Raw genomic sequence first — 17,975 nt, 5'->3', positions numbered from 1 at the left:
TTGTATTGTAAATTTTGGTCAATGACATGAGATAAAGTATATGTGAACTGTTGTATGAAAAGTGAATTTACTCTGTAAATTTTCACCCAAATCAAAATAAAATTTAAAAAAAAAAATTTATTGAGTATTTTCTGAAAGGTTCTAAACTATTGTATTTCGAATTCCTTAAAATGTCAGGATATTACATTGAAAGTAAATGGAATTTGGAAGAAAACGGCTTCTGATATCCTATAAGTGACAGAACAATGAAGCCAAGATATTTAAGGCTACTGTTTACATGAAAGGTTAAAAAACTAGACCAAGAAGTAAAATGGTTTCATTGTTATAAAGAAGAGGAAGAGGGGTACATTTAGGAAAGTACTATTGTTCTAACCATTTCCTTGTCAATAAAACGTTTCTTCTTATACCCACTGTCTCCAATCTTCCTTGGGAACACAGGGAGGCATAAATGATACTCAGAACCCAGCAGTATTAATGTAGCACCGAGCCCATAAAACAGACTATTTAAAAGGAAACTCTTGAACATCCTCCTAAGGCAAGGGTTCTAAAATACTCTGAGTTGCCAAAGAAACCACCATCCTAAAGGAACTGGGAATCCCTGAGCAGTGGTTAACGTCCTCAGCTGCTAAGCAAAAGGCTGAAAGTTCAAAACTACCCAGAGGCTCCTACTTCTGAAAATTCAGCCACTGAAAACCCTGTGGAGCATAGTGCTAAAACTCTGACACCCATGGGTCACCATGAGTCAGAACAGACTTGACAGGGACTGGTTTAATGGAATGGGAAGTGTTTGTAAATGCACACTAAAAGGAGGCAAAGAAAGAGAAAATATTTAAGAATTACTGATTTCTCTTGGAAAAATGTCTGTCAAAACACAGCCACTTTGATGTAATAACTAAGGAAAACCTACTCTGCAGGCTTTTTCTACCACTACCAGGTCACACTAACATGTAACAACCCTTGTCCAGAGCACTAGAAATGAAAAGAAAGAATTTTTTAAAAAGGTAATGTAAGAATAAACAAACAGAAAAGTTAACCTGAGGTATGAACCTTTCCCTTGTAGAAAAAGTCAGCTACTTTTTTAATAGCCTGAGGGTTATAGATGATGTTCAAAGGCCTCGTGCTGACATTCAGCCGCCTCTCAAAATGACTATGCACTGGATTCCTCTCATACAGCATCTCAAAAACTGGGTCATTCTGATCAGCAGCTAAAGGAGAGAACATGAGAAAAAAAAAAAAAAAATCGAATACAGCAAAAAACAATCACCTTATTCTCAATAGACCTGTGAGGAATTCTAGAAAAAAAGACAATTTCTGAATAATTTTCTAATTAAAAAAAAAAAAAAAAATCACTGCTGTGGAGTAGACTCCAACTCATAGCAACCCATCCTTGGGTTTCTGAGGCAGTATCTCTACGGAAGTAGATTGCCCAGTCTTCCTCCCGAGGAGTAGCTGGTGGGTTTGAACTGCCAGCCTTCTGATTAGCAGTCAAATACTTTAGGTACTACGCTACCAGAGCTTAGTTCCCAGTTACGTACATTTTATATGAGAAAGCCTAATAAAGATTGATCCTTTTATTTTCCGCAGGAATCCTGAAAACTGAAGTGTGCGATGGGTCCGATTATGGAAACCAAGGACCCAGAGGCCCCGCAAGGTTAAGCACTGGCCTCAGTCACACCCAGGTTAATGGTTTAACTGAGAGAGCACCAAGCTGTCTCTGAGTTAAACTACACAAAAGAACCACTTGGCACAAAATGGGACACATTCTGTCTTACATAGTAAAACCTGTAAGAACTGGAACTCAGCAGGACTGTCTTATTTTTCTGGATCTCCTAAGTGTTCCACCTTTGACAGAATGTAGTTTTACCACTTCCCACTCCCTACCCCCAACACACACTCTGTTTAGTGGAAAATATTTGAGTTTTCCTTCACTGATAGGTTTCTACCTTAGACAGGTTTAGGTTTTCACAGGTTTTATTGTACTACTTCTTAAAGACTATTGATCTGTAGTAATAATATTTATAAGGCCTTATTTTAAGAACATCTGACAAAGTACTAAGAAGCCCTGGTGGCGTGATGGTTAAGTACTTGGCTGCTAACTGAAAGGTTGGCAGTTCAAACTCACCCAGCAGCTCCATGGGAGAAAGACTTAGAGATCTGTTCCCATAAAGATTACAGTCTAGGAAACAAACCCTATAGGGCAGATTTACTCTATCACATGGGGTTGCTATGAGTCAAAATCTACTTGACGACACCCAACAAAAGCAACGTGACAAATTACCAGGGTAATGATCACTTCTGTCTGAAGATGTTGTTTGGAGACCAAAAGACTGTGAGACTCTGCCAACTTCTTTTTGCTGTTGAATACACACAAAATGCATAAACATCAAAGTGAAGGAGGCTCATTTACTATGCACACACATTCACATTTTACCCTGTCACTGTCACTCTCTCTCAGCACCATCCAATCAAAATACAGTTCTCATCAGATTACTGACTGTTTGCAGACTAATCATTCTAGTTTTGCTCCTTTGTTCCCAATCTAATAAAATCACATCTTTTCCTTTGTATTGACAAGTATGCTACTTTACACTTAGCACATTTAATAAATGATACTAAATGAAGATTATACATGGATACTTTTCAAACTTTAATTCTGCCCTCCTGCCCTCCCCATAGCTACCTTCCTCCCCAAAACAAATTATAGACAAAGTAGTTAAATAGTCAACTATATGACCATATATTTGTCAATTTAATAAAAGATCCTATCATTAATAAGTTATATCATATATTAAAATATTACATATGGACAGGAAACTTGAGATGGTTCTCTTTTGGAACTCTGGAAAGATGGAACTTCCCATCAGTGACTAAGGTCAAAATGCATGAAAATGACTATCAGATAAAAAAGAAATTCAAACATTGATCCTGAAATGCAAAAAAATAGTGGTGTTTATGGCATTTTCCTCTAAATTGACTTAAGCACCTAAATCAAAGAAAAATAGTCCACAGTGACTACTACACAGGAGATGAAGGCAAAGCCATGACCTAACAAATATTTGCCTTCTAATGAATACAAAAATTTATCAAACCCCAATTTGTTTTTTCAATCAGCCTGTCTCAAGATGAGCAAATGTCAGAATCAAGTTAATATTATTTGTTTGCCTGAAACAGACACAGTTCACCAACACCCTCGCTGTATGAACCATCCACTGTTGTACACACTGGATTAGGAAAGACGAGTAGAGGAAACATTGTCCCCTCAGTAGCCAGGTCTCGAAGAAACAGTCCACCCAATCGGACTAAAAGCAAGGAGGAATTTCTTCGAGGAATAGATTCTGCTAAAAGCTTCACATCTGTAAAAGAATGTAAGAGTTGATATGATGCCATGAGAACCTAAAATATTTTAGAAGTATTAGATATAATATTTTACATTTTAGGTATCATGAACCATTTTTCCTTGAAATTAGGACCCCTCCCCCCAAAAAAAAAACCTCCCAGTCATATTAATATACAAGAAATATTAGAAATTTCCTAAGCAGAATGAGTATTTTATAATTAAGTTCAAGAAATCAACTAATACCCTTTTTTACTTTTGGTTATTTGTCCTTCTTAAGCTACTGAAAAACCTCCGAGAAGTGGCTTCTTTATGGGCTGAAATTAAGATATTTGTAAGAGGTCACAACCAGCATCTGGGCATTTATTTAAATATCTTTAACTCAAAGTCACAAAAAAGAGTCAAATACACTGGTTTCCCCAGAAAGCAGCAGGAGGAGGCAGTTCTCATGGGTAGTACCTGAGAACTCGAGCTGCATGAAAGCACTCTCATTCATTTGAGGGGTTCCTTGCTCCTTGTGCAACAGAGTCACCATTCCACGCTGCAACTGCACATTCAGTTTGGCAAAGACATGATCTCGCTTTGTGTAAGTGTTCATACAAGAAGCATCTGCAGTGGGATCAAAAAACTCATCGGTACCTAAGTGGAGAGGGAGAAAGGATTTAAGAAAAATAGCAGGAGGAAAAAGTAAAGCTAACCAGACACACTGGTGACAGTTACGATGACATTACTTAACTGTGTTTCCATTTTCTTAGGGAAGAACCCCAAAGTCGTGGGTGATATTTTATTCACTAATAAAATAACACCAACTGTTTTATAAATGTTCTTATCAACTTATGATCAAACCGGAGAGGATGCATGATGAAGTCCAGTAAAAAGCCATGCAGTCTAACACAATAAGATGTTCTCCAACACAGTGGCCACTGGTCACATGTGGCTACTGAGCACTTATAATGTGACTACTACAACAGAGAAACTGAATTTTTAATTTAATATAATTTTAGTGAATTTAAATTTAAATACCCACTTGAAGCTATGGCTACTATAATCGGATAGCATAGGTCTAAAGAATAGATCTGGAGTGGTACTGAAGTTTTAAATTTTTGAACTTTCTCAAGCTTAGTTACTTACAGTAGCTGGTTACTCAGATCCATCTGAAACTGGACGGATACTGGTATTTAATAATATAATTACAAACAAATGCCTCACAAAACATTTCCTTTCTCTGCCTTTTGTACCCTATAAATGTGAGGCAAACTGTTTCCCAAGTGTCTTATTTTTATTTGAAAAATATCACGGGCCTTTGCACAAATAACAGACATAATTTTATCAATGACATGTCTCCCTTCTCTATGGTCAAAAGGGAACATGAAGGCCAGCCCCACCTTACCCAGGATCTCTTCAGGAATCCACTGTTCATGCTGCTCTGCTGACAAGCCTTCCACTGGCTTCCCTTCAGGGCTTTGCTGCCCATACCAGCCACCCCACCCAGGAAACCAGGACTGAAGATACTGCAGCATCCCACTGCCACCACTGTTCTCTGGGTCTGTAGGAGAGTCTCCCAGAGAATCAAACTGAGGCTCTCGTAGACTCTGTATCAATCAAAAATGAGCAAATATGAGCACTCAAAGATAAAAAATGAAGCTGCAATATGCCAATGATTATAATTTGTCCCACACAGAAGCACTGTTGTTGTTGTTGTTGTGTGCCGTCGAGTCGGCCCCGACTCATAGCGACCCCTCCTTGGGTTTCCTCGGCAGTATCACTACGGAATTAGATTGCCCCATCTTCCTTCCGAGGAGTGGCTGGCGGGTTTGAACCGCCAGCCTTCTGGTTAGCAGCCAAGTGCCTGAGCCACTATGCTACCACAGCTCCTACACAGAAGCATACGCATGTGAAAGGCTGGAGTCCTCAGAGTGTACTGGCATTGAATACTTCTTCCTAGAGAAGTTTTCTTACCTCTGCCAGTTCTTCTTGTTTATGAAATCGTTCATGAACCAGTTCACGCAAAATCTTCAGTTCCTCAAAGCTCTGTTCCTCTTCAATCCGACACATTTCTTCCTGTTTGGATGGGATGGAAAACAAACAGGTATTGTAGCCCCAGAGAAACTGGACAGCTACACAAACCACCAAAAGTATAGCAAAGGAAGCAAGCTAGTCTTAACACTTCCAATGATGGCTTCATAAACAAATAATTCTAAATCTGATTATTATATTTCTGCTTTAAATTGTTTTTAATTATGTTTCTGGTTTTAGTTTCAGCTTGTCCATACAATCTAATGATCTGGGGCTTGGTCTAAAAAGCCTCACTAACAAGTTTCATGGTATCTGGGACTAATGGCAAGTAGAAAGAGAACAAAGGACAGTTGTTGTTGTTAGGTACCGTTGAGTTATGTTCTGACTCATAGAGACCTTATGTGCAATGAAAGAAACATTGCCTGGTCCTGCATCATCCTCACAATCTTTGCTATCCTTGAGCCCACCTTGCAGCCACCGTGTCACTCCATCTCATTGAGAGTCTTCCCCTTTTTTCACTGACCCTCTACTTTACCAACCATGATATTCTTCTCCAGGGACTGGTCCCTTCTGACAACATAACCAAAATACAAGCGATAAAGTCTGGCCATTCTCACTTCTAAGGCGCATTCGGCTACACTTCTTCCAGGCCAGATCTGTCTGTTCTTCTGGCAGTTCATACAAAAAAAGAAACAAACCAAACTCACTGCCACCGAGTCAATTCCAACTCATAGCAACCCCTTTGGGGTTGTGAGACAATAAATCTTTACAGAAGTAGATTGCCCAGTCTTACTTCCATGGAGTAGCTGGTGGGTTTGAACCACCAACCTTCTGGTTACCAGTCAAAATGGCTTAGGCACTACGCCACCAGAGTGCCTTATAATTATTTCATGCTAGTTAGGAAGGAGCAATGGCAGCCAGCTAAATATTGTTCATCAACACCACAATTCAAATATATTAATTTTTCTGCAGTCTCCCTTCTTCATTGTCTAGCTTTCACATGCATTTCAGTGTACTGAAAAGATGACTTGGGTCAGGTGCACCTTAGTCTTCAAAGTGACATCTTTGCTCTTTAACACTTTAAAGAGGCCTTTTGTAGCAGGTTTGTTTAATGCAATACATCCTTTGATTTCTTGACTGCTGCCTTCATGGACACTGACTGCAGATCCAAGTAAAATGAAATCCTTGACAACTTCAATCTTTTCTCCACTTATCATGATGTTGCTTATTGGGCCAGTTGTGAGGATTTTCGTTTTATGTTGAGGTGTAATCCATACTGAAGGCTGTATCTTTGATCTTCATCAGGAACTGCTTCAAGTCTTCAGTTTCAGCAAGCAAAGTTTTGTCATCTGCATATCACAGGCTGTTAACAAGTCTTCCTCCAGTCCTGATGCCTCATTCTTCACATAGTCCATCTTCTTGGATTGTCAAAGGACAATAGTTAGTTCTAAATGAGTAGCTAAAGTATATGCACTGCTGTAAACTTTCTAAAGCACTGACACAGTTTACCAAGTACTTTCACATGCATTACCTTAGTTGATCAAAGTAGGTTCACTAGGTATTACTCTTTCCTCCTTCAGATGGGGGAAACTGAGGCCCATGTTTACACAGTAGGTATGTAGGCCTCCAACCCTTTTATGTTTCATATAGGACATTAGCAAAGACATGATCATTATAATTGTTTCATGCTAGTTAGGAAGGAGCAATGGTAGCCAGCTATATGCAAAGACAAAAAAGAAAGTAGAATTAGCTATCCCAGACTGTTTCTTATACTCAACATTAAGGAAAAGGATATTATTATGTTTACTTGATGACCATTGTTAAAATTTAGATTTTTCTTTCCCTCTATATCCTGCCTATACCTTTAAGAAAACCAAACATCCAAAACAAAGTGATCCTTTTAATAAGGTTCCTATTAATAAGCTTCCTATATCTCACACTAAAAGGAGCCCTTGTAGCACAGTGGTTAAAGTGCTTGGCTGCTAACTGAAAGGTTGGCAGTTCGAACTTATCACCTCCTCTTCAGGAGAAAGATCTGGCAGTCTGTTTCCATAAAGATCTACAGCCCTGGAAACACTATTGGGTAGTTCTAGTCTGTCACATATGGTCACTACGAGTCAGAATGGACTTGATGGCAGTGTGTTTTGATTTTATACATCACACTAAGGAGCCCTAGTGGCACAATGGTTAAGCACTACTAGGCTGCTAACCAAAAGGGGGGCAGTTCAAACCCAGGAGTCCGTGGAGAAAAGATATAGCCATCTGCTCCTGTAAATATTACAGCCTCAGAAACCCTATGAGGCAGTTCTACTCTGTCCTATAGGATCTGTATGAGTCAGAATCAACTCAGTGGCATCGAGGTATACCTCACAATGATGACAAAAGCATTAGTTCCTGCCTCAGGTAAAGAAGGGTGAGAAGGAAGTACACCTAGAGCACAGGGGTGCTAAAGGCAAAGAAACACTTCTTTTTGCTTGGAAAGGTAAGGAGCTCTGGTAGCAGTGCCTAAGGCACTTGACTGCTAACCAGGAGGCTGGCGGTTCAAACCCACCAGCCACTCCTCGGAAGGAAGGTTGGGCAATCCTACTTCCATAGTGATAACTGCCTTGGAAACCCAAGGAGGGGTCGCTAGGAGTCAGGGCCGACTCGATGGCAAATAACAACAACAATACTAAAGAAACAGCTAATTAAAAGATAGTACTTGAGCCAAAGTCTTGAAGTGAGTCAGTCTAAACTGTTTTTGTAAAAATTAATGCTCACAAAACCAAATCAAATCAAGGAGCAAAGCAATCCCCACTGTCTTCACCTACAAAATAACAGGCTAGAGGAGTGGAGTCCCATAGTGGGCCCGCAGGAGTATGGTTCTAAGAATCTCTGGCTCTATAACTCACTAAAGCATGTGCTTACCCTCATCACCCTCTTTACCTAACCTATTCCTCCAAAATAATCCAAGGTCAATCAAGGGCAACTGGGATAGGGAAAACACAGACCAAAATCTACAGAGCTTAGTTACAGAATGTGGAGGAAAAGAATTATGAGTAGGGTCGGGCTTTGAAAAGACACAGGTTAGTACTTGAAAAAGTCTCTCTAGTCTCTCTAGGACCCTCCCTGCACAGAGAGCTGGGGGAGGGAGACTGTGGTCATAAAAGCCACCTTTTCTTCTTTCCACCCTATAGCCAGGCTTTCCTCAGGCAGCAAAGGGTAGAGGACACTTCAGGCCACAGTGAGGCTTGTGGCCTTCAAGAGAAGCTCTGACCCTGGTGAGACCAATTCTGTCCTGTAAAATTATGATCCTTAGCAAGGGACTTTATTTTCTCACAGATTTAATTTTCTCCACCTTTGAAAGAACAACCTTATCTTCTAAGTGAAGACTAGAAACACAAGACAACAGTCCTGCTCAAAGTTTCCATCTCCAACATGAAGTCATATACACTCTGAAACCAGTTAGATGTTTCTAGTCCACTCACCTTGTCATCTGCAGACAGTAAAGCTCCTTTTAACTTGTTGAAATATTTGTCAGTGTAAGATACAGCATCACGGGCACGGTGCAACAAAAAGGCCCAGGTACAACATTTCCTCTGCTCTCTGATCTCATACAAATTAGCATTCAAAGCAAAATACCACCATTCTCGGCAGCTGAAATATTTCATAACAAAGGTATTACTTCTTATGATAAAAACAGCTAAAAGGTTATCAATCCAGGAGAAGCCACACAACACCCACTTCTCTTAAGAGACATTTTTCTCTTGTCAGTTATCAGATTATGCTCCAGGATTCAAGTTCATTTTAATACTAGGCTAAACTCAATATATCAGCCTAGTATTAAAATGGAAAAGTAAATCAGCTGCCAAACAACATCAAATAATAGAACCCACATTTATGTATCAATAATTATATAGTGTTCGACTGGCTTGAATTACCCACAATATCACTCCCTTCCACTAACACAGAAAATCAATTGTAATTAATTATAAGGTAAGTACCACCTTGGGAGCTCTGGTAGCATAATGCCTAAGGCACTTGACTGCTAACCAGAAGGCTGGCGGTTCAAACCCACCAGCCACTCCTCGGAAGGAAGATGGGGCAATCTACTTCCGTAGTGATACCGCCTCGGAAACCCAAGGGGGGGTCGCTATGAGTCGGGTCCGACTCGACGGCACATAACAACAACAACAACAAACCACCTTAAGATTACTACCAAGGATTTGACTACTGAAGAGTTTAGTTGGAATACTAAAAAAGGAAATGGAAATACATTAAGATCTAAAAAAATAATAATATAGCAATGGTCAAGTTTATCATTGCAACTCAAATTTTTATTTTTTATTTTTGCTATGAAAGTTAGCAAAAATAAAAGTTCATGTTGCAACAATAAACTTGACTGTTGCTGTATTATTTTTTTTTAAATATTTGCAATGGAAGTTAGGAGCAATGGTAGCACAGTGCCTAAGTCATCTGACAGCTTACCAGAAAGTTGGTGGTTCAAACCCACCAGCCACTCCCCAGAAGGAAGATTGGGCAATCTACTTCCATAAATATTTACCACCTTGGAAACCCAATAGGGGTCACTATGAGTTGGAAACAACTCAATGGCAGCTAAATTTGTGTGTCAACTTGGCTGGGCCTGGTTGAGTGCCTGGGCAGCTGGATGTAGTATTCCCCATGATGAGAATGGTAATCAACTCCATGGTGGAATCTACTGTGAGCAGCTGAGTAGCTGCCTTTGGGTATGTGGTCTGCTTCCTGTATATAAGAAACAGCTTTGGGAATGGCCTCTAGTTTATGGCATGCTTGAACCTGCATGTAACTGTGTCATTGTTCAGCAGCCTATCATGCTCTGCCGACCTTGGAACTTTCAACACACTTGAACTAATGGCCTGCCATGTGGTTTGGTAACATCGGGACTGTGCCATTTTATTTGTCGATCTTAGGCTTGTTGGCCTCAGCAGCCAGTAGGTGCCTGAGTGAAGAGATGCCTCTAGCTTTAGTGGGCCGGGAGCAAGCGGCAGAGCTGAAAACCAAGGTTGAGGGGCTTTCACCCAGCTGCTAGAGCCTGGCACTTGGAACTTGGACTTAAAGCCTCCAAATTGTAAGAATAAACTCCTGTTTGTTAAGGCCATCCCATTTGTGGTATATTCCTGTTAAAGCAGTACTAGGTAACCAGAACAGTTTGGGGTTTTTTTGAGGTTTTTTTTTGTTTTGTTTTGTTTTTAATGGAAAGTTAGAAGAGCCCTGGTAGTGCAATGGTTAAAGCCCTCAGCTGCTAACTAGAAAGTCAGCAGTTCAAACCCACCAGCTGCTCCATGGGAGAAAGATGTGGCAGTCTGCTTCCATAAAGATTTACAGTCTTGAAAACTCTAAGAGACAGTTCTACTCTGACCTCTAGGGTTGTTATCAGTTGGAATCAACTCAACAGCAGTGGGTTTTTTACAGAAGTTAGAAAGTTTACTACATAAATAGGTGACCAAACAGCCTGGGAGGAAAGACACAGTGAACATTGCAAGGCATTTACCACCACAAGCAGATCCCACCAGAGCAACACCAGTCTACTTGCTAAGTAGGTTGAGAAAACCTTCTTAATTCCTCTACATCCAATTTAAGAATAAATCCACAACACCCAATTAACACATAATAAGAACATCAACAATGACAAACATCAAGAGTAGCATTTTAAAGGCTAAAAAAGATCAACTGATCTATATTTCTATAAATATTATTTCTGATCTTTGTACCAAAGGAGGAAAAAAAGGCATATTATAAAATGTATTTCATATATATTTTATGAAATAATTTAATTTAAAAGCTCTTACTTCTCAGATACTGCCACTTTGGGTTTCCATTTGCGGAACTTCACCTGCCTCTCCTTTCGTTCCACTTCCTTGAGGAATTCCATGATTTGCCGATATTGCAGCTTTTTGTTAGAGGTTAAGAGAGTCTAAGTTAGAATTGATTTCTTTCTTTTACTCAGTTAAGACTTATTTATCTAATAAGAGCAATTCACATTTGTCAGTTTGCTAAATCCAGTGCAAAGGAAATATACCCATGACCATATGTAAGGTTGGCAGATGATATTTTTATATATGTATTTGTAATGTGCTATAAAAATGCCAAAATACATAATAGAGCTAACAAGGGGCAAAGTTATGGTTACAACCACCCTGAGGGAGTGAGTAGTTGGACTGTGGGCTCAGAATCATGGTCGCAGGGGACATCAAGCTCATTGGCATAATACACTACACGAAAACACTGTTCTACACCCTGCTTTGGTGAGTAGCGACCAGGTCTTAAAAGCTTGCAAGCAGCCATCTACAAGCAACAATGGTCTCTCCTTGTCTGGAGCAAGAAGAATGAAGAAGATCAAAGATGCATGGAAATAATTAGTGCAAGGGACTAGCGGACCATGCGTTCCTCAGCCTATATGACCGTAAGACCAGAACAGATGGTGCCCGGCTATCACTGTCAACCACTTGCAAAGATAAGTGCAAGAAATCCTGGATAGACTGGGGAAACAAAACTCAAATCATAAAAAAGACCAGGTTTACTGGACTGATAGAGCCTGATAAGACCCCCGAGACTATGGCCCCTCGTTACCCTTCAGGTCTGGAACTGAACTCACTCCTGTGGCTTCCAGCCAAATAGGCAGGCATAGTACATGAACATTTACATCAAGTAGATATACTTCTTAGAGTGCTCAGTTGTGGGAGAACAGAAGGGCAGTGTTTGCACAGGAAGATAGCTCAGAGGGCAGGAATGGACAGGAAAGAAGGGCACAGGGAAGAGGTAACCACAGGGAGGAAGTGGGAAGAATGCTGTTACATTGTGGGGAATTGCAATGTCATGAAACAAAATGTATATGAAGTGCCGTATGGAAAATGAATTTGCTCTGTAAACTGTTACCCAAATCACAATTAAAAAAAAAAAAAACATGTAAACTGAAAGTGCAAACTATTACCATCAAATGGCATTTCTGGCGGAACACTGACAGTTAAGTATTTATATTTAGTACTTGTATTTACAGGAGCTCTGGTAGCGTAATGCCTAAGGCATGTGACTGCTAACCAGAAGGCTGGCACTTCAAACCCACCAGCCACTCCTCGAAAGGAAGGTTGGGCAATCTACTTCCACAGTGATACTGCCTCAGAAACCCAAGGAAGGGTAGCTGTGAGTCAGGTCCGACTCGATGGCACATAACAACAACAACATTTATATTTACTCTATCTCTTGTAAGGAGCTCTAGTGGGGTAGTGGTTAAAACATTTGGCTGCTATCCAAAAGGTCAGCAGTTCAAACCCACCAGCTGCTCTACAGGAGAAAGATGAAGCAGTCTGCTTCTGTAAAGATTCATTGCCCAGGAGTCAGAATTGACTCGATGACAGTGGGGGTTTTTTTTTGTTATCTCTTGTACTCTGTTCACCAATTAAAAACACCAAATCAGAACAAAGCTGAGATCAACCCAACTTAAGTCTACTAAAGATAGCAGTTTTTGCACCTAACATTTAGAATTGGAGGAAATGGTCTCACATGCACTTTCTTTCCTACTAAGAATACTGTTGGATACCAATGTCTTCTATAAACAATTTTCCTTCACCCCTAGTTACCAGCCTGATAGTGAGAGTATAAACCCCTGGGAAAAAAGAGTGTACCTGAGAGAGTTTCAAGGGAATGATCTCTAGCTGAATATCACATTCGATACGGGGAGTATGTCGAGACCGCAGAGGCTCCTTGGAGCAGTTTCTCTTCAAAAGGGCCGACGCACACACAGGCTCCAAGATGTAGTGGTGATTGCGGCTCACCATGGTCCTGTCCATTGCCTCCTGCGTATCACAAGTAAACCTGCTCTGTTCAAATCATCTTTCTTTTCAGTGATAATTCTTTTATAATGTGGAATTTATAGTAGAAATGGTCAAGTTAAGCTATAGGGTGCAATTACAGCAAATGTTTATAGGATCAAATTACATATTAGTATATTATCTATAGTAGGTTACATCAGACTCCAAAAACAGTATAAAACTGTACACTCTAAAGATCTCTAGTACTTTTTAATTGATTTATATCTCTGAATACATTACACATTCACATTTAATAGGTAAAAACCGTGAAATATCTCCTTTCCATTACCATCCCCCAGCCACCCAATTACCCATGATGCCAGCATCTTTTGCATCCCTCCAGAAGTAGTCTGTGCATACTCAGATAAATCCATAATTTTCTGGTTATTTTAACCACTCTTAAGAAGCTCTGGTGGTGCAGTGGGTAAAGCATTTCGCTGCTAACCAGGTCGGTAGTTCAAACCCACCAGCTGTTCCATGGCAGGAAGAGGAGGCAATCTACTTCTGTAAAGATTTATAGCCCTTGAAACCCAACGGGGGTCACTATGAGTCAGAATCAACTCAATGGCAGTGAGCTTTTTCTAACCATTCTTACATAAATGGTATACACGCTGTTTTGCCTTAGGTTTTAAACATAATAACGTATCTTAGAGACTATTACATGTCCATCATGAAGGTCTTTGTCTTTATTTTTTATAGCTGCATACTATTCTACTATATGGACATACAATGTTTATTTAACAAAATGACAAAAAAAGAAAAAAAAAAACACTCTGAATCCTAGCATTCAGGCCAAAGACAACCTTGAGTAGAAAGAAAAAATTGCTCTTTTCTCCCACCTCACTTACGCCATTTATAATTTCTTTATGAAAAGATTAAGCTGAGATTATTTCTTTTTCTTTACAAACAGTAATACTTTATATCTGATCTTATAATGACTTTGTAACTACTAAAGAAATACCAAAAGCCCAATTAATGCCAGTAAAGGTGAATTTTAACATGGCATAATAAGGAAGTTCTTTAAAAATCAGATATAGTGCTTTATTCATTTAAAATGTGGATGCCTAATACATGATGGCTTAGAAAATGAAAAACTATATGTTAGATGCAAACAGTGGAACAGTATGTAGTCAGAAGCAATAAACCAGAAATATAAAGAGCAACAACGATCAATCTTAAAAACAATGCTTTAAGTGGAAAAAAACAGTAAGAAACCAGAGAAATGTAAAACATTATATAAATTTAAAACACACACAAAGCAAAACACTATCTTTTGTTCAAAGCTACTTAGCAACTACCTCCAGCAAACAGGCTAGAGGGTGGATGCCTATGGAGAAACAGAGGGGAAAGGAATGGAATCAGAGACACAGAGACACAAAATTTACATGGCAGTGATCTTAAACATTTTACTTCACTGCTGTATCACAATCAAGCCCTCTGCCAGAATCCTACCTGTAACTCCACCTGAGGCAAATCCCCCAATAAAGTGCAATCGACATCCCAATAGATGCTAAACTCTGCAACATCTAATTGCTTTTTCCGCATTAATTTCTGTACCTGAAGAAAAAAAGACAGGGAAGAAAACAAGATGATTCTCTTTATTCACTAATTTATTCATTTATTCAACAGACCATTTGCAGAGAATCATGCATCAGGCTCCTTGTAAGGTGCTGGGGATACAAAAATGAATTAAAACTTGGCTCTGCTCTTGCAGAGTTCAAAATCTAGCTAGCAGGGTACACAAACATGCAAACAAATAATTTTAATTAAGCAAAGGGAACCAGGGAAAGAATATTCAAGATACTATGCCCAAACAAAAGAGAAAATGTCACTGTGCAAATAGATGAGTGTCAAAAGATGTATAAATTTTAGACAAGATGGAGTGAGAGAAGAACTGAAATACATTCCAAAGAGTAGGGTCGATGATGCAAAAGGTCTGTATCTTCAGGGGATGGTGAATTTGTCTGAGCAATTGGAACACTGTGCATGTGGCATGCAGGAGGCAGGAGCAGGGGCAGTATTGGTACGTGTGTGTATACTTGTTTGGAGTAGAGAGTTAAGCATTAAGGAAAGCAGCTTGGAATGTTACTAGGAAAGGACATGTATACCACAATAAGAAGTTTGCAGTTCATACTGTAAGTCACAAGGAACCACTAAATGTTTTGATGCAGACATGCACCAGCAAGCTTCCTCCTTTGGCTATGGCTACGCCCCAACTAGTGTGCCAGAGAAAAATAAGCAATGAGTCTGTCAGGATCACTATCAAGTTTATAGGATCAAGTTACATTTGGAAACATTTGGAGGGGGTAAGATGGGATGGGGTATTGGGCTGGATTTGGCCCACAAGCCATAGTTTGCTAAACCGTGCTCTAGAGATAGTCCACCTTGGTTCAAACCTAGTTTCACCTCTTTGAACCGTAGCATTCTCATTTATAAAATGAGGACTGAGAATTAAATGAGTTAAAGAATGTAAAGCACTAAGAATTGGAACTGGCACATAAAAGGGCTCAAAAGATACTAGTTTTATTGGGTTTTTTTTTTGGGGTTTTTTTTTTGCTTTAAGTAATTACCATTCAGTAACATATTAGGGAATAAAGAAAAAAAAATCAGTTTCAAAAGGGCAAAATGGGAAGATATAATACAATGGGGTCACTGTGGTTATGAAAACCCTGATTACCAGAAGTGTCCCAAAAAAAAAAAAAAAAAAGTCATTGCCATGGAGTCAGATCCAAATCATAGCAACCCCTCCTTCGGTTTCCGAGGTGGTATCACTACAGAAGTAAATTGCCCAACCTTCCTTCTGAGGAGTGGCTGGTGGGTTTGAACCGCCAGCCTTCTGGTTAGCAGTCAAATGCCATAGGCATTATGCCACCAGAGGCCCCCAGAGGAAGTTAAAAAAACATGAATATGGAAGTCAGAAGAGAGGTGAATATAGCTTGTGATCTGGGTGCCACCAGCAAATATTCCCAGGCAGTAGCTGAAGCTATGAAACAGAATGAGTCTACCCAAGGGGTACAACACAGGAAGGGAAGAAACTCAAGGATGACATACTCTCTGTGCCTCAGTTCGTTTGTATAAAATGAAAGAGACTGACTGAACTTTTAATGGAAGGGAGAAATAACGAGAAGTCAAAGAAAATTAACTGTTGCCCTATTTCAGCAACTTAGATTTGTTTCATACAGACAAGAGCCATGCATCCCCACCACAGACCATGGTAGAAAAGAATGCAACTTCACGTACACAACACCAAATGACAAAAGGCAAGACCCCAGATTGTCTAGCCCCATTGCGTTCTTCCTGGCTTGCGGTCATGTTGCATACTCACAGGCTCATTCACAGCATTTTGCATGGACACATTCTTAATGCAAATGCCAAATGCAAAAGGATGGGAAGGATTGGTAACGCCATCTTCAAAGCGCAAATGGACATCTTGAATTTTTAACTGCAAAGGGGAGAAAAATTGAAAAAACATGTAGATAACTGCTACGGGTAAAACACTATAGACAGGGATCAAACTGCCCATGAAACACTAAAGTAAACCACAGCAAGCTTTTCATATAAACACTTACATCACACACATACGCAACACTCTATGAGTTCTTGAAAGACTCATGATCACAAACAGGACACGAGTGACATTTCTTTGTGATTAGCATAAATTCCATTAAATTATTTCAGAAAACATCTTAAGGAAACACTTAAAAGAAAATCACATTGTCATGTCCAGATAACTGGCCTTCCCTCTCTTGTTATACCTTTTACTTTGCTTTAAGTAATTGCTTTAAGTAATTACCATTCAGTAACATATTAGGGAATAAAGAACCTGGACCCAGGATCACCAGCAGCACATGTAAACTATGTATGTATGGAAGTATGTATGTATGTATTTTCCTTTGTCTTTATAGGCAGGGCACAGAAAAGATATTCTGCTTCAGTGAATTGAAAAATGATAATAGAAAATGAAATGACAACCCACAGAATGGTAGAAGGTAATTGCAAATCATGTATCTGATAAGGGACTAGTATCCAGAATATATAAAGAACTTATAACTCAAAAATAAAAAGACAAGCAGCCAATTAAAAATGAGCAAAGGATTTGAACAGACATTTCTTCAAAGAAGATACAGAAATGGCAAATAAGCACGTGAAAAGATGTTCACAGGGAAATTAGTCATCAGGGAAATACAAATCAAAACCACAATGAGATACCACTTCACATCCACTAGGATGGTTATATTCACAGATAATAACAAGTGTTGGCAAGACTGTGGGGAAACTGGAGCCCTCATACATTCCTGATGGACATGGAAAAACGATACAGCCACTTTGGAAAACATTTTGGCAATCCCCAAAAGGTTAAACACAGAGAGTTGTCATCTGGCCCAGCAATTCCACTCCTAGGTATACACCCAAGAGAATTGAAAATATATAGCCACACAACAACACAGACATGAACATTCATAGCAGCATAATTCACAATACCCAAAAGATAAATTAGTCTATCTATACAACAGAAACTTATTTAGCTAAAAAACACTGATATAAGTTACAACATGGATAAACCTTGAAAACATTATGCAATGTGAAAGAAAATAGGACCACACATTGTAAAATTCCATTTATGTGAAATGTCAAGAACAGGCAAATACTGTAATCTACAGAAAGTAGTGGCTGTTAGGGGCTGGGGAAGAGAGGCATGGGGGCGACTAACTGGATGTTGTTGTTGTTGTTATGTGCCATCGAGTCGCCCCGACTCATAGCGACCCCTCCTTGGGTTTCCGAGGCAGTATCACTAC

General features: G+C 39.5%; 1 protein-coding gene across 1 annotated transcript in view; it reads right to left on the bottom strand.

The window, feature by feature from the left end:
- Window positions 1-17,975, bottom strand: part of VPS13D (vacuolar protein sorting 13 homolog D) — a 435,877-nt gene that overhangs the window by 397,068 nt on the left and 20,834 nt on the right. Inside the window, exons 5-15 of the mRNA XM_007942672.2 lie at window positions 16,505-16,621; window positions 14,632-14,736; window positions 12,994-13,164; window positions 11,161-11,261; window positions 8,818-8,986; window positions 5,294-5,395; window positions 4,725-4,926; window positions 3,794-3,973; window positions 3,223-3,353; window positions 2,279-2,354; window positions 1,035-1,205 (exon numbers count right to left, since the gene is read on the bottom strand). Coding sequence (XP_007940863.1) covers window positions 1,035-1,205; window positions 2,279-2,354; window positions 3,223-3,353; window positions 3,794-3,973; window positions 4,725-4,926; window positions 5,294-5,395; window positions 8,818-8,986; window positions 11,161-11,261; window positions 12,994-13,164; window positions 14,632-14,736; window positions 16,505-16,621 — 1,525 coding nt within the window. The remainder of the gene's footprint in view (window positions 1-1,034; window positions 1,206-2,278; window positions 2,355-3,222; window positions 3,354-3,793; window positions 3,974-4,724; window positions 4,927-5,293; window positions 5,396-8,817; window positions 8,987-11,160; window positions 11,262-12,993; window positions 13,165-14,631; window positions 14,737-16,504; window positions 16,622-17,975) is intronic.

Source organism: Orycteropus afer, unplaced genomic scaffold, assembly GCF_000298275.1.
Source record: "Orycteropus afer afer isolate SDZICR_OR568_19922 unplaced genomic scaffold, OryAfe1.0 scaffold00094, whole genome shotgun sequence".
NCBI lineage: Eukaryota > Metazoa > Chordata > Mammalia > Tubulidentata > Orycteropodidae > Orycteropus > Orycteropus afer.
The sequence above is the reverse complement of the archived record's forward strand: the minus strand, read 5'-3'. Positions and strand labels throughout refer to the sequence as shown.